Source organism: Chlorocebus sabaeus, chromosome 11 (assembly GCF_047675955.1).
Source record: "Chlorocebus sabaeus isolate Y175 chromosome 11, mChlSab1.0.hap1, whole genome shotgun sequence".
NCBI classification, from domain to species: Eukaryota; Metazoa; Chordata; class Mammalia; order Primates; family Cercopithecidae; genus Chlorocebus; species Chlorocebus sabaeus.
In genome coordinates this window covers 116,597,980-116,614,942 of record NC_132914.1, presented here as the reverse complement: position 1 = coordinate 116,614,942, position 16,963 = coordinate 116,597,980, and the positions used below count along the sequence as shown (strand labels likewise).

General features: G+C 42.3%; 1 protein-coding gene and 1 long non-coding RNA gene across 7 annotated transcripts in view; one reads left to right on the top strand and one right to left on the bottom strand.

Moving 5' to 3' along the window:
* The window catches only part of CCDC60 (coiled-coil domain containing 60), a 205,289-nt gene that overhangs the window by 101,212 nt on the left and 87,114 nt on the right, over nucleotides 1–16,963 (bottom strand). For all 3 annotated transcript variants that reach the window (XM_008004897.3, XM_008004901.3, XM_008004903.3), the window contains exon 2: nucleotides 14,925–15,004. In XM_008004897.3, the coding sequence (XP_008003088.3) occupies nucleotides 14,925–15,004 (80 nt within the window). The remainder of the gene's footprint in view (nucleotides 1–14,924; nucleotides 15,005–16,963) is intronic.
* The window catches only part of LOC119623777 (uncharacterized), a 213,796-nt gene that overhangs the window by 161,211 nt on the left and 35,622 nt on the right, over nucleotides 1–16,963 (top strand). The window lies entirely within an intron of this gene.

Below are 16,963 nucleotides of genomic sequence, written 5' to 3'. Positions count from 1 at the left end.
AAACACCAGCTTTCAGAGGTATCGTCTGTTCTTGGTGTGTGTGTGTGTGTGTGTGTGCCTGTGTGTAACTCTTATGTCATCTATGTGCCAGGTATGCACATCTTTTTTTTTTTTTTTTTGAGACGGAGTCTCGCTCTGTCGCCCAGGCTGGAGTGTGCAGTGGCGTGATCTCGGCTCACTGCAGCCTCCGCCTCCCGGGTTCACGCCATTCTCCTGCCTCAGCCTCCCGAGTAGCTGGGACTACAGGCGCCCGCCACCTCGCCCGGCTAGTTTTTTTTTTTGTATTTTTAGTAGAGACAGGGTTTCACCGTGTTAGCCAGGATGGTCTCGATCTCCTGACCTCGTGATCCGCCCGCCTCGGCCTCCCAAAGTGCTGGGATTACAGGCGTGAGCCACCGCGCCCAGCCATTCTGCGCATCTTACCTCATTTAATTCCCAACCCTGTGAGGTAGACTTTATTATTATCCCCATTTCATAGATGAGGGCAGTGAGACTCAGAGAGATTAGGTAACTCATCCATATTCAAAAAGCTAGTAGGTGGTAGAGCCAGGATTCATGCTGGCTCCAAAAACCATGATTTGCTCTATTGCCCGTGAATACATTAGATCAGATAGGTGATTGGGAAGCTGGTTTTAAAGACAGTTTTTGTTTTCATGCACTTTGGAATAGAGCCGTAAGGAAATTAATACCTGTTGAAATATATTTGTAAGCATTAATTTGGGAACAACGGGTTTAAACTGCCTGCTATTTTATTATTATTATTATTATCAGGACTTTGAACTCTTATGGGTTGTGGGTTGGAAAAGTGACAGACGCGTCCCTTTCCCCACAGTGGGCTGCAAGGCCATTTCCCATCTAGCATCCCTGTTGTTACTCCTGAGAACTATACAAGTGTTCTGAGGTTAGCTTCGTGAGCTTGTGAGATTTCTGACTTTTTAATACAACTTTATTTTATTTTACTTTTAAGCAAAATCATGACTGCAAAAAGCAGTTAATATGACAGAGAGGACCCAGGCAAAGAAGTATTCAAAGGCTAGTCTTTTCAGGAAAAATAGAAGTTTCCACCTGCATTGAAAAAGGCAAATAGATTGGAGACATTGGCAATTAGCTCAATTGAGTAAAAACCATCAGAACAATCATTAATGGAGGTGCTGGTATTAAAGAAAAGGCTGAGCCTAGGATGTTACTGAGTAGGACAAAGACTTTTACATGAAGAATCCTACAGGTAGAAAGTGATATTCCTGTCGCATGTTGACACTGTCTGTGTGGCTCAGCTGGACATTGACAGTAAATTTCGGGGGAGAGTTACTTTCATGAACACTGTCTCTTTTCATTTTGCTTTCCATAAACTGCTTATTTGCTGCTGATGACTACGCTAAAGTCAGAAGAGCAAAAAGTCGTGTCTGAAGTACTTTCAACCTCTTTACACCATATTTCTGGCTTTTCTTTCATTTCTTATGGGAAAAGTTTATTTTGTTCCAGGCATTTATGAAGTTGTCAGCAACGGAAGCATGTGTAAATTTAGATAACTTCAGTTAAGTATTGAGAGTCTTAAAGCTGCATGCTTTAAAATTTAAACTGGTTAGATAAATAATGCTACATTCTTACAATGAAATAGAATGCATCCATGCAAAGATAGTTATTATGTTTGCATGGATATTGGATAGTAAATAATTTTTAAAGATATAATAATGTTATTGTGGTTATAGTTTTAAACAGTCCTTATCTTCTCTAAATAGTTTTAAACATTTACAGATAAAATGATCTAATGCTTCAAAATAATGGGAGAGAGGATAATGCATAAATGAAATCAGGTTGGTTTTGATATGGTTGTTGAGCTGAGCAATGGGTGCATAGGAGTTTGTTATATTATTCTTTTTCATAGAGATGTGGTTTTGTCATGTTGTCCAGGCTGGTCTCGAACTTCTGGGCTCAAGTGATCCACCCGCCTCTGCCTCCCAAAGTGCTGGGATTACGGGCATGAGCCACCGCACCTGGCCCATTTGTTATATTATTCTGTCTGCCTTTATAGGTATTTGAGAATTTTTATACTAAAAAGTTGAAAGAAATGAAGTCACACACAGCTGTACATTTATTGAGGTTGTGAAAGGTGCTCATAATCTTTTGCTAAATAAAAAAGCAGGTAGTCTATACAGAATTTTTTTTTTCTGTAAAAAATACACGTGGATCCATGAATGCATAGAAAGATTGCTGAAAGTTGAGATGCCAAAATAGGGGCTATTCGTGCATGGGGTAATTATGGATAGTTTTATTACTTACTTATACATATTAATCATTATTTTCTAGCTTTTCCAGATTGTATTATTTGTACATTTTAAACTTTTTAGGCCGGGCGAGGTGGCTCAAGCCTGTAATCCTAGCACTTTGGGAGGCCGAGATGGGTGGATCACGAGGTCAGGAGATCGAGACCATCCTGGCTAACACGGTGAAACCCCATCTCTACTTAAAAAATACAAAAAACTAGCCGGGCGCTGTGGTGGGCGCCTGTAGTCCCAGCTACTCGGGAGGCTGAGGCAGGAGAATGGCGTGAACCCGGGAGGCGGAGCTTGCAGTGAGCTGAGATCCGGCCACTGCACTCCAGCCTGGGCGACAGAGCAAGACTCCGTCTCAAAAAAACAAAAAACAAACAAAAACAAACAAACAAAAAAAAATAAACTTTTTAAAAAACTGGGCTTGGGAAACTGGCAGTGTCTTCTAAAGCTGAGCATATGCAAACTCTATGAGCCAATTATTTCACTTTTAGGTATATTCTGAAAGGAAGTATATACATATGTTCAGTAAAAAAAAAAAGAAAAAGTATAAGAATGTTCATAGCAGCTTTATTCATAATGGCTTTAAAGTGGAAATGACTCAAATATCCGTCAATACTAGAATGGATAAATTGTGCTATCCTCACGCAATATGTACTACGCAGACACTGAGAGAGAACAGACTCCAAGTAATAGAGACAATATGGAGAAATCTCAGAAAGACAATATTGAGTGAAAGAAACCAGGTACAATAACAGTGCTAACTGAATAATTCCATTGACTTAAAGCTCAAGACAAGAGGAACAAATCTAAATGTTAGAAGCCAGGAGAGTGATTTTCTTTGGGGTGTTAGAGACTGGAACGGGATATGAGGAGTTTGCCTGGGAGGCTTTGGTAATATTCCTTCTGATGCTGATGTGGGTTACATGGGTGTGTTTGTTTCAGGAAAATTTATTGGGCTGGATGCTGAATGATTTGCGGGCTTTCCTGCATTATATTTCAATTAAAAGTTCAAAAAAATTATAGAGCTTATTGCATGTAGTGTCCACCCTAAGTGGTGAACTGGTGCTTTACCGTGCAAGCCTGTGGTTACATCCATTAGTGTAATGGCTTGTTCAACAATCCCAACAGGAAGAGATTTAAAATTAAATATGGAAATCCTAGATGAACAGCTGCATTTGCACAGCCTCCGCTTATAAACATCCTGACTCCCCCCACCCCATATCATGTTTGCTCCAGCTGTCCCTAAAACATGGACTTCCAAGTTTCGGAATATGGGATATCTGGTGAACACACTGAATCTGGTGCTGAGCTCTGCCTGTAGCTGGGGTCAGGGAGAAATTAATGAGATCATGATCATATTGTAAAATAGTTGCAGCCACTCAGGGAACATGAATGATGTAATACATGCACCCACCATTTACCAAGCGCTTACCGTGTGTCAGGCATTGTTCCAAGTGCTTTGCATGTATTAGCTTATTTAATCCTCATCACAGCCTTGGGAGAGAGAGTACTTTGCAATCTCCACTTTGGAGGTCAGAGAAATTAGGCAGCTTTTTCATTGCTGTGTCTCAGTGTGGTACACCTCTAAAGGGCAGTCCTAGCTTCAGAGCTGCCGTTGGGATTGGCCAAGGTCTCTTTGTGGCTCCATCACAGTTGACCTTCACCGTCTGCCCCACTCTGCATCCCCACTCCCTCACAGGTGTCGATCCTGAGACTACTTCCCGGTAAACCCCTGCACACAAACTTCCATCTCAGATGCTGTTTCCCTGGGAACCCATCCTACAACACATACTAAATGTCAATGGATTTTATATACAGATTTTATTTTTTATTTTAATTTTACTTTAAGTTCTGGGATACATGTGCAGAATGTGCAGGTTTGTTACATAGGTATACACGTGCCATGGTGGTTTGCTGCACCTATCAACCCATCATGTCATCTAGGTTTTAAGTCCTGCATGCATTAGGTATTGTCCTAATGTTCTCCATCCCCCAGCCCCCATCCCCCGACAGGCCCTGGTATGTGATGTTCCCCTACCTGTGTCCATGTGTTCTGAATGTTCAACTCCCACTTACGAGTGAGAACATGTGGTGTTTGGTTTTCTGTTTCTGTGTTAGTTTGCAGAGAATGATGGCTTCCAGCTTCATCCATGTTCCTCTAGTTATTTTTCCCTCACTGGGAGAATCATCCAAGGTGTCTAGTTGGCTATATGGCCAGAAATGGAAGTCATGCCTTAATGACTAGGAAGTGCTGGACTACCTATATTTAAGTAGGTTTCTTTACTACTGGACTTTACTGAGCTTGACAATATCACTGTGCACTAAGAATCTCTGGGATGGGGCTGCAGTTCACAGCATTTCTTAAACTTCTGTGACTACAGAACACTTTTCTTCATGGTGCATTTTGTAGGATGGGTGCCCTGCTCAGTATACACTGGGAAACTTTGGGCAAGATGACCTGTTTGCTTATGGAGCTAAAATCTAATTGGTCTCTTTAAATAATTGGCTCTCTCTGTTCATGACTTGGGAGAACAGAGGTCAGCATTGTTGCAATGCTATTGAAAATGATAGAAGAGGGATAATTGCCATTCGCTGTCAGCATTTTGTCTCCTGACATTTCCTTTCTGACTGCAGCTGATCTGGACTCTCCCATTGGTAAAATAAGGATGTAAATGAATCAAATTCTGATCTGGGTACCCCCTTCTCCCCTCCACGTCTAGGGGAGTTACATGTAGTATGGAGTCCACTTTGGATAACAGTCTTTCTCTCTCTCTCTCACATGTATGTGCATGCATGTGCACACATACACACAAGTTTGATCAACAGAAGAAATTCACCTAAAGACCCATGTACCTAAGAGTTTCCTAGGGCAATGCAGGGACTGAGCTAACTCTTTTTTTTTTTTTTTTGCCCAGAAGAGGGATGTATATACTGTTTGTACTCTACAGAGTGAGATCTCATCCTGCATCTTCAATGATGAGGAGCATGTATTCTCATGGTCCAGGACCATGGAAGCCTACAGAGCAGAAGATGCCAGAGTGATGTCCTCTAGTTAATTAAAGATAGGTGGGGCTACTGGGCTCTGAATTCCTTGGCCTCATCTCTGTTCTCCAGGTATTGTAGGATCTAAGAAAGGGAAGTAGAACGGGGGTTTTTATGTACATCATCTCATTCTGTCCTTAGTCATACACAAAAAGCCCTGTAGGAAGGCACAGTCCCATCCCAAGAGGAGAAATTGAGGCTCAGAGAGGTGAAATGACCAGCCCAAGGTCACCCAGCTGACAGGAGTCCGGTTGGGTCTCTCTGTCTGTATAGCTCATGTTTTTTGTTGCCACCCATGAATATTTTCAGATACTTTCAAGACAGCTAACATAAAAAGACAGTGACTTCCTTTTATTGGTCTAGTCATATATTCCTCATCCATATTGTTCTCAAAAGTCCCAACAGCAGTGTGGAATAGATCTCGTGATCTCTGTCTCCCATACCATAGATAAAGTAACTGAGGTCTAGAGAAGTGAATTCATTTGTGTACAGCCACCCAGCTAATAACTGGTAGAGTTAGGATTTGAACCCACTGCTGACTCCAATGCCAGAAGACTTCTGACTATGCTCTGTGAGCCTGCAAAGCCCCCTTGCTATAAAACTGAGCACATTGCTTGCCATCTGGAAAAGAATTTTGGAATACAAAGTTTTGTGCAAAGCCCTGTGTAACAAAAGGTTCAGAAGTTCACAATATTTTTGATGGTTAAATTTGAAAGCATGGTCCTCTAGTTATATTCTCTTTTATTGGGGTCTTCCATGGCAGACTTTGACACAAGGAAAGGGAAAAAAAAAAGCTATTTACCCTCAGGAGAGAATAGTATAAGAAAAGCAGAGAAAAAAACCACCTCACCCTAAAACTATGGTTAACTACAGGTGTCAAAAATGCATAAAGATACCAGAAACAGAGAAAAATGGGTAGGGCCTCTGGGTCACATCCAAGATGATAAAACTGCAATTAACTTGAGACAGGTCCCTCCAACCCATAGCAGCAACGTACCCGTAGGCTGTGCAGTTGTGTTGACCAGTTCTGGGCTAAGAACATGAGGTCAAGTGTTTGTCCTTATGGGACAAACTAGTGACTCGTTAATGGCCACTTGCTGTCTGCAGGGTGTGAGGGAGATGTGACTCATGGGGACTAAGGTCTTCTTTGAGTGATTCACAAGATACATTTCAGAAACCTTAACTATGCCTGCATTCAAGGTATTGAACAACATATAAATCCATGATCTTAAACAATCCTGGGGCTTTGAGGCAAGGTCTCAAGTCTGGGGGAGGGAATGGTGGGAAGAACCAGGGTTGAACTTCTAAACGAAGTTCTGGGTTACTGTCTATGGGTGTGGGGATCCTGAGTGTTGAACGATGAGATGCAGAAGCGACTGAGAGCAGTCAGTAAATGCCTGAGATCAACAATAATTTTTCCAACTACTTAAATTCACTTAAAGGGAGCCTCCTTCATAAAGGGATTTGGGTGAGGTCTGTTCCTCCTGCTGGTCCCTCATACCCCAACCCTCAATTTGAGTTAATAAGATGCCTATATATATATATCTCAAAGTTTTCTTTTGAGATTTCTAATTTAGAGATGACAAACAAATTAAATCCCATGTAACCATTCTGCTCCATGGTGGTAGCTGCCTGGAATGCTAGGCTGAGAAGGTTTTTAGAAAATCTGGGTTCGAATAAAAGAGTGTTGTGATCCATTAGTGATGTCTGCCCTGGGCACAGAAGAGAGAAGTGGGGATACATGTGCCACATAACTGTCATCGAACTTGCATTGTTTCAATGCAATTATTAGTTTTATCCCTTCTTATTTCTAAGAAAGGAGAAGCTCGCCCTACCTGCCAGCCAAGACACAAACCATATCTCGAAGTGACCATCATTAACACTATGAAACACCATTAATGCTAAAAGAAGCCCAAGAAATAGGGGTGGTGGGATGACAAAAGTGCCACATGTCCTCTTGATTTCTCTGCACTTTATGAATAAGGAAATCATTTTTATTGGGCTCTTTGGTTGGCAAACTAGCCTACTGGAGAGGTGATTATTTTAAGAGTACTTATTGGGGTCATAAGGGATATGAAAGGTCTCATGGAAATCCAAGATCAGAAATTCACAGAGAGAAGAACTGGAGATTTTCTATAGAAGATAGCTTCAGGGACCTGAGTAATGCAGTTAAAAGTATTGGCATCACTCAAGGGGATTTGCTTGCTTCTCTTTGCTTGCTGTGTTCTCTAATTTCCTAGTTGGCTTCTTCTCCATCTTTTCTCAGTTTAAAGCATCTGATCAACTATAGTCATTATTCCCTGGAACCTCTGGCTCCAAACAAGTCACCATGGCCCCTCTGGCCTCCCTTTCTCTTAGTGTTTCAACCTCTGTGCCCACTGCTGTCTGATTAAATGACATGTTTTCCACTTTACATTCCGAAGAGTGAGACTCTGATTTGTACAGATTATCTAATGATGCTAGCTCATGTCTCCAAGGCCAGTGCAGAAGTAGCTGTATGATTGTGGTAGTCTGAAAAAATGGCCCCAAATCTCCACCATTTGTAGTGTGACTTTGCAGCTGTTTCCATTGAGAAGTTGAATCTATTTTTCCACCTTTAACTTGCTCTGGATTTGTGACTTGCTTTGGCCACAAGAATATGGCAAAAGTGATGTTTTGCCAGTTCCTAACTTAAAGCTCAAGAGGTCTCACATACTTTCATTCTTTCTTAGGACCACAAGTCCTGGCTGACCTACTTGAGAGCAAGATACCATGTTGTTCTGCCCAAGACTATCCTAGGCCTACCTAGAGCCAGCTGACTTCCAAACATATGAGAGAATCCAACCAAGATCAGCAAAACCACCTCCCTGACCCTCAGCTAATTACAGGTGTGCAAGGGAGCCCATCTGAGGCTGGAGAACCTCCCAGTGGAACCATAGCCTCACAATCACTAATAAATGCTCATTGTTTTAAGTTACTGAGTTTTGGGGGTAGTTTGTTATGCAGCAATAGCTGACCGATACAATGACTTTGAGTAGATCTCTGAACTTCTCTGAGTCTTAGTTTTCTCATTTGAGAAATTAATCAACAAAACTTTTCCTGCCTGCCTTGGGGAAGATTATAAGATGCTATGTAAATACAAACTTCAGAATATTTATTTAGTGCCCACTCTATGCCAAGCACTGAGCTAGACCCTGGGATTTGCAGGACAGGTTAATTCTTTTGTAGGGCAACATTACTACCTCTTCCTTCCAGCCTAGACCAGTCATCAGTAAGTCAAAGTGGACACTCCTGTTTGAATGGCAGTGGAAAAGGGAGACGTTATCAGGCTCACCTGGAAGGCCTAAAGCAATGAGCTAGCTATCTTATCTCTTGATTTACCCACAAATTAATTTATAAGCCACTTTACTTATTCACTTTCCCTACTAAGTTAATAAGCCTTCCCCCTTATTTTAACTGATAAATTCTAGAGATGGACAAGATAATTAATTCATCCCATCAATAAACACTTTCTTGGAACCATGACAGTGGACATGACATGGTGCATACTGTGAGATCTCTCACATGCTAGCGTGAGAGATGGAAACAGGTCACTGTAGAATGTGGATGCACAGTGCAGCCTTTTCCTTAGGCTCCCACATCCAATCCATTAGCCAGTCTTGTGGCTCTACCTCCAAAGGAATCCTGAATCCATCCACTTCTCCCCAGTTCACTGCCGTTTCCCTGATTGAAGCCATTGTCATCTTTCACCATAGCCTCTATGCGGTGGATGGGATGCTCTTTTAAAAATCAGATTATATTCATCGCTTGCTCAGAATGCTCCTATGGTTCTTGTGGCACTTACACTAAAACCCACACTTTTCATTGCAGCCTACAAGGCAGTGTGTGGGCCAGCCCTTAACCAGCTCTTCAATTTTATCTCTTGTCTCTCTTATCCTCTCTCACTCTGCTCTGGCCACCCAGCTCACCTCAGTTCTTCCAGCATTTTCAGCTTGTTCTGACTTTGGTACCCATTCATTTGTTGTTCTCTGAAATACACCACTTTTCACGGTGCTATGTCTTTATTGGGATGGTTCATTCTCACCATTCAGGTATTGGGCCCAGGGTTACCTTTATAAGCAACTCTTCTCTGACAGCTGTAGCTAAAGCATCAGCTTCTTCATCACCACTATTTATACATCACCTGGTTTTAGATCCCCACTTTCAAATTCTGCTTATTTACGTGTTAATTTGATTGTCATTTTTACTTCATTATAATGCAAGTCATCATCTCTTATTCATCAAAGACAAGAGTCTTGTCTGTTTTGTTCATCTCCAATATATACAGAAATGCCTGGTGTACACCTGGTGATACCTCATACTCAATAAATATTTGTTGAAAAAAAATGAATGAGCGCAGAGGGCTAAAGAGGTACCAAGAAGAAGTGCCTAACCCAATTAAAAAAAAAAAAAAGAATAGCTTCTTTCTCTCCCCCAAATTCCACCTTTGTTATTTCTGATGACTTTGCTTCAGCTGTCTACCAAACACAGCTGGAAAGCAAAGTCTCAGACTTCGCAAACACATGCATCACCTGGACCCTGCTGGGGGTAGGGGAGAGTGGATAATTCATCACTGTTTATATGCAATTGCCTGGACCTAACTAAATTTTGCCAAGAGTTAATCATGGCTTCATGTTCAACATTTCAGTTGTTTTCATTGCAAAGATGTTTATTTTCCTTAAAACATTCACAATGAAAAGCGCTGGCACCTTTGCAGGAAGGTATGTCATCGGGCTTCAAGAGTCAACCAAGAACTGGGCACATACAAAGAAACCTTGATTGTCAACTTCCACGAGAAATTCGGCAAGTTTGTGCATAGCGTGCTGCTTAGTGCCACTGAACATCTGATGGAACAGGCGAGGAGGAAAGCAGTTAGAATCTTATTCCTTTTAGCATCAGGTTAAATTGGCCATGAAACCAGGGATAGTGCCATTGAATTACAAGAGGGCTAAAATATTAAATAAAAATCCAGGAGACAGTAAAGTAGCTTGGCTTAAGGTGGGCTAGTTTCTAACAGGAGGGAGAACAAAGTTAAGAAACAATGGATGGAAAAGTCAACATCATCTTTGTTAACAATTTGCCTCATTTAATACTGGGATATGGGGTCAGGGAGTCTGCACCACTTGGAGAGATGACTTCACTTTGAAAACATGGTGTTTCCTTCTGAAGGGGAATCCTGATTCCTTCCTTAATGTCCGTGGGATCCAGAAGTGTGGCCAGATGGAACATCTCATTGTCGTTTCTTTCTTGATTGCTTGTGGCTTTTCTGTCTGGCCTTTTCCCCGTTCTCCTTTGTGTCCAGCAGTAGGACAGGCTAAGCGTGTGCAAGGAGAGTGTTAAATCTCAGCTTCAATGTTTAATGCGTCTGTTGGGAGTGACAGACTGAGCTGGCCAACTGAAGAGTGGCAGAACAACTGCTGCCTGTATCACCTTTTATTAATAATGAATCCCCTCTATTCTACTGGGTTAGTGGGAGGTGGAGCCTTTGTCGTTCTTGGGGCAAGTACCCAGTGGTGTGCTGGTGAATGTTTAACAATTGGCTCTCTGTCAGGGGAAGTGAGCCCTGATTTGTGGTGCTTGTTGATTTCCACAGTGCAAATATATTGTCAACATGGTGCAAATATTCCCACCAGTTGCTTTCGACCTACCAAAGTGGTGACGTCAGTGAACACAGAGCTGGGAAGAGATTGGTGGTAGCACTCCTTATATACTATTTCCACCACATAGATACTACAACCATTGATAGCCTCTAGAGCATAGCTATTAGCAAACTGTATAAAACAATTAGGAAGGGATGAGTTCTAAGTATTTATTACCTGTGCTTTAATAGAATGTATTTAATTGTATTTAATTGTAAATTCATATCATTAATTTCTAATAATAGCTGTGTTTAACAACTGGTTTGCAATTATAGATATACATTTATATAATTAATCTTTAACAATAGCTGTGTTTAATAATTGGTTCAATAATTTTCCACTGAAAATTTAGCATTGGGCTCTAGTTACAAGCTGGCACACCACTACTTTGTCACCCTTCTTAGGCTGAGTTGAGTCTAGGTCAAGGCATCTACTGGCATCTATCTCATCAACAGCCATTTGTCTACAGTGTACAGATTCTTGTGGAGACCCTCATTCCTCAGGCTCTAGATATTTTGATATATCTTTGCAGCTGCGGCTCTTGGTTGGCCTCATCTACCTGGTGGCTGATAATATTCAGTTAGTAAGAACTAACATGGTCATAATGGTTGAGTATGGCCAGAGTCTGTTATGACTGATTGGTCCCATGAAATTCTGTATTTGGAACCTCTCTTATGATCCAGCGTCCCTGCTGCACTATTCCTTGTGAAGCCTGGAACATCCTCCGGGCAAAGCTGTGGAACAGAGTGCAATTCCCTTTTGGGAGGCTCATCCCCCGCCGTGCCATCTTCTTTCTCAGCTGCCTGCTACCGCTGCTGTCCCTACTCAGATATTTCTTGGCTTCTTGATCCTATGTGTCACCAGTCCCTGGGGCTCCAAGGTTCCCAAGGCATCAGTCTCAAAAGTCCTCTAACTTGGGTTCAAGCACTGTAGATGTGCTTGATTGCAAGCACATTGCAAAATTGTAACAGACAATGAAAGACATCTGACTTAACCAACTCCATCTTGCTTCTAACCTCCAGCCTGTCCTTGTTCATTCCTGGGCATAAGCTGAACTATGGAGGAACTTAGTTTATGGTTTAAAAACAAAGGGCCGGGCGCGGTGGCTCACACCTGTAATCCTAGCACTTTGGGAGGCCGAGGCGGGCGGATCATGAGGTCAGGAGATAGAGACCATTCTGGCTAACACGGTGAAACCCCGTCTCTACTAAAAATACAAAAAAATTAGCTGGGCATGGTGGCAGGCACCTGTAGTCCCAGCTACTCAGGAGGCTGAGGCAGGAGAATGGCGTGAACCTGGGAGGCAGAGGTTGCAGTGAGCCAAGATTGTGCCACTGCACTCCAGCCTGGGCGAGAGAGCGAGACTCCATCTCAAAAAAGACGATAACAGCCGTGTCTCAAAACAAACCTCCTTTTTGCCTGGGGACTAGATTGCCTTTGCAGGACTAACAAATTAGCCACAAGACTAGAAATTATGGTTTAGGAGTCATGCAGCTGGAGGCTACAAGATTCTGACCTTCCCTCAACTGCTTCTAAGATCAGCGCTTGAGATATTTTGCAGACCCCGTACTTGATGGATCAGTTGGTACCACCCAGATGGATAAACTGGCTCATCTAATCTTGTGGTCCCCACCCAGGAACTGACTTAGCACAAGAGGATAGCTTCAATTCCCTATGATTTCATCTCTGACCCAACCAATCAGCACTCCTGACTCACTGGCCTTCCCCCATCCTCCAGATTATCCTTAAAAACTCTGACCCCCAAATGCTCAGGGAGACTGATTTGAGTAATAATAAAACTTTGGTCTCCCACACAGCTGGCTCTGCATGAATTACTTTTTCTATTGCAATTCCCCTGTCTTGATAAATCAGCTCTGTCTAGGCAGCAGGCAAGGTGAACCCACTGGGCAATTACAAATTCAGGTAAGGTGAATCCTTGGGCAGTTACGCAGAGGCCAGTATGTCTGAAACTAACAGAGGATCCTTGTGGCTCTCAGCCCTACATTTGGAGATCCAAGTTCAAATCCTGCCTCTGAGCTCAGCTCTGCAAGGGAATCTGAGACTAGGCCCTGCTGGCCTCTTTGAGCTGGATCATTCTCTGCAGGAACATCCCAGCATTGACTCTTATGTATTAGTCTGTTGGAGCTGCCCTCACAGAATACCACACCCTGAGTGGCTTAAACAACAGACATTTATTTTCTCACAGTTCTAGAGGCTGGAAGCTGAAGGTGCAGGTGCCAGCAGGGTTGGTTTCTCCTGAGGCTTCTCTCCTAGGCTTACGGATGGCTGCCTTCCTGCTGTGTCCTCATGTGACCTTTTCTCTGTGTGCTCATGCCTGATGTCACTTCTTCTTTCACAAGGACACCAATCACATTGGATTAAGTAAGGTCCCACCCTTTGACTTCCTTTAGCCTTACTTGTTTCTTTAATGGTCATATCTCCAAAAAAATTACATTGGGTCTTAGGGCTTCAACATATTAATTTGTGTGTGTGTGTGTGTGTGTGTGTGTGTGTGTGTGTGTGTGTGTGGTGGGGGGCAGGGGCACAATTTAGTCCATAACAATTATTGGGTACTTGAAATGTGACTGGTCCAAATTGACATGTGTTCTAAGTATGAAATACATCCCAGATTTTTCATCATTCATTAGTTTTCATCCCTTCATCACTTTTCATCATGTGTTAGAAAACATAACGAAAAGCATCTCCTCAATACATTTTAATACTGATTACATGTCAAATGATAGTATTTTGGAGGTATTGAGTTAACAGTATTATTAGAATTACTTTCACCTGTTTCTATTTACTTTTTCTAGTGTGGCTACTCAGAAGCTTAAAATTACACACAAGACTCAAATTATGTTTCACTAGACAGTGTCTAGAGACCCTCAGATAGCCGACACAGCTACCCCCTGCAGTCAGTGGGAAGATGGCCCTCTGGGACCCTCTCTTCACCTCTCCCCTAGGTCCTTTAACTCCTTTCCCTTCCCCCGCCTTCCAGGAGTCCTCTTGGGCTCAGTCATCAGTTCCGTCAAGGTGTGCTGCTGGATGGGGCAGGGTGGAGATTCCGGTGGCGGTGAAGACGGGTGGCTTTCAGAAGATGGAGGTGAAGGGAGAGGGTATCTCACTCTGCCTCTCACTGCATCTGGCTCAGAGTGGGAGATGTCTAAGATAAACAGAACTTCCCTACTGCCTAGATTACCCCTCTCAGCATACGTCTCATGTGTTTTGTGCTAATAGAGTCTTCATCTCTTACTCTGTCTTGAGTTGCTTTGCCAAAAGTTTCATTTTAGGACCCTATCTTGGGATGTTCCAGGTCTCAGGAAAGCATTAAGGGAAAGGAAAGAAAACTTCCATCTCACCACACAGAGATGATCAAAACATGGTCCTGGGCCTCAATCATCCGGGAGGGAAGGAATGGGGAGTGAGGAAAGATAGGAACAGCCTTGTATTCAAGGCCATATGAGGGGCACTTTGTCTGCTTTATTTCCCTTGGTTCTTCTAACAACCTCCTATTATTCTCATTTTACAGATAGGGAAAGAGAGGCCCAGAGAGTTCAAATAACTCCCCCAGCATCGCAGCCAGCAGGTAGCAGGACCAGAATTTGAGAATGACTCTGACTTCATGGTATCATCATGTAGGTCTGGAGTGAAAAGGGAAGGTTTTCGGGAGCTTGGGGAACTTTCTTGAGTTGAATTCAGGTCCAGGAAGAAAAGCAGAGGGAATTCTAGGCAGGTGGCTGGAGGCTGGCATGGCATGGGTACTCCCTGGGAAGTCCAACCGCCAGAGTGATCCTGCCCTCTGCTCCTCCCAGGGTTACCCTCCTATAAGTCTTCTGCTCAGTGTTCAGGATTGGGGGATGCTGGGACTGGGCAAGGACTTGTAGGCAACACCCCATAGCCTGCTCGTGCCTGTTGGGTTGTCTATGGATCATTCCCTGCTGGGCTCACTCACCGGCTTCGTATAAGGTCCTTTTTGAGGTTTATTATTTCCTTGTCCATATACTTGATGCTCTTCATTGGCTTGTCTGGGACCTGATGAGAAGACAAGGGGTGAAAGTAAAAGGAGTGTTAGTACAACAGTTCCAAATGGAGACAGGCACAGGAGGTTCATGGGTTTATCGGAGATGTATGGCTAGGTTTAAGGGGTCCTGGGCAGCACAGAGTCTACCTTGACACCAAAGAGGGGCCTGCTGTGTGACAAAGTGGACATGGTAAGGGCTTTGGAGACAGGTGGACCTGAGCTCTGACCCTGGTTCTGTCTGGTGACCAGCTGTGTGACCTTGAACAAATTACTTAACCGCTCTGAAGAATTTGGGCTTCAATTTCTTCAGTAGAATGGGGAAATAACTCCTACTGTGTTTTGAGGATTAAATTAATTGCTAAATTCCTCACTGATAGCAAGCATTAGATAAATGGAAGCTACTACTATTAGCATTACACTTTAAAGCAAACAATTAGGCATTAAAAATAATTATTATTAGTGGTGTTGCATCTGATTTGGAGAGCTGAATCTTGTCAATGTAAAGATGCAAATGTACTCCCCCTCTCTTCCTGCCCTCATAGCAGAGGTTTATGAATGAATTATCCAGATAATTGCTCGCAGGTTTTTTCTTTCTCCCTATTAATTTGCCTTGACTATACCCAGGGGAAACCTCACATTACTCAGAAGTTGATACATGCTCAATATAAAGAAGAGAGATAAATTAACTATATTATACTTTATTATTATTTTATTTTTTTAGAGACAGGATCACACTGTCACTGAGGCTAGAGTGCAGCTCACTGCAGCCTCGAGCTCCTTGGCCCAAGTGATCCTCTTGCTTCAGTCTCCCAAGTAAGACTAGGATTACAGGTTCAAGCTATCATACTTGGCAAATTATATTTTAGTGAAAAAGTCATTTTTCTTAACCCGCAGTTTGGAGAAACAATAATCAGAATATTACCTGGATTATCTTGTCTTGAAATTTTCCTGCGCCTTAGGATTATTTTTACATAAAAAAATATAAGAAATTATGGGAAAATGGACATTCTCAGATAAAGCTGGTAAATACTTTGTGCTGATATTTCAGAAGGGCTCTTCATCAGTGCATACCAGATGCTTTAGAAATGAGCATGTCCTTAGATCTAACAATTCTGCTGTCAAGAATCCTAAGGAAATATCCTTTCATGGGTATAGAGGTTCATCAACAAAATTGTTCACCAGCATGCTGCTTGTAATAGCAAACTATTGGAAAACAACTTTACATCTCACAATAGAAGATAGGTTAAATAATTATGGTGCATCTACACAATGGAATACGATGCAGCAATTAAGTATAATGGCAACATAATGTAAGTATGTTTATTGATATATAAAGATGTTTGATTTATTTGAGCCAAAAGACATGTTACAAAGTAATATTTATAGCATGATTCTATTTTGGTTTTTGAAAAATGATCTATGTGGATATACACATATTGAAGATATGAAATGACATAGCTCCAAAATGCAGTGATTTTCTCTGGGGGTGAGATTATGGCAGGTTTTATTTCTTTTTCTTAGCTGATGTTCATTTCCTATAACTTTGCAGTAAATGTTAATTAATTACATAATGAAAGAGAAAAGATTTAAAAAGTAAACGGCAAAGTGAAATTTGACAAAGACTGGTTGGTAGTACTGTACTGAGAGTGTTTTTTGAAGGCAGGGTGAGAACAGGTTGGCTGCTCACTAACGGAAATCCCAATATCTATGTGTGGGAGGAGGCAACGTGTTTTCTCTGCAGCCACCATCAGTGAAATTGGGCTATGGTGCCTTCTGCTCTGGGGCTTTGAAGTGTAAAGTGAAAATTTGGAAGCATAGTTGTTTCAAAGTTGAATGACGTTTGTGGAAGAGTTGGGTGGGAGACAGAGTGGGAGATGAAGTGGAAGAAGGAACTCCTTCTGGCCTGCTTGATTCCATTTTTTTCCTGGGTTGGCCAATACATGTTCCCATGTAAGGCAGCACAGATGAAG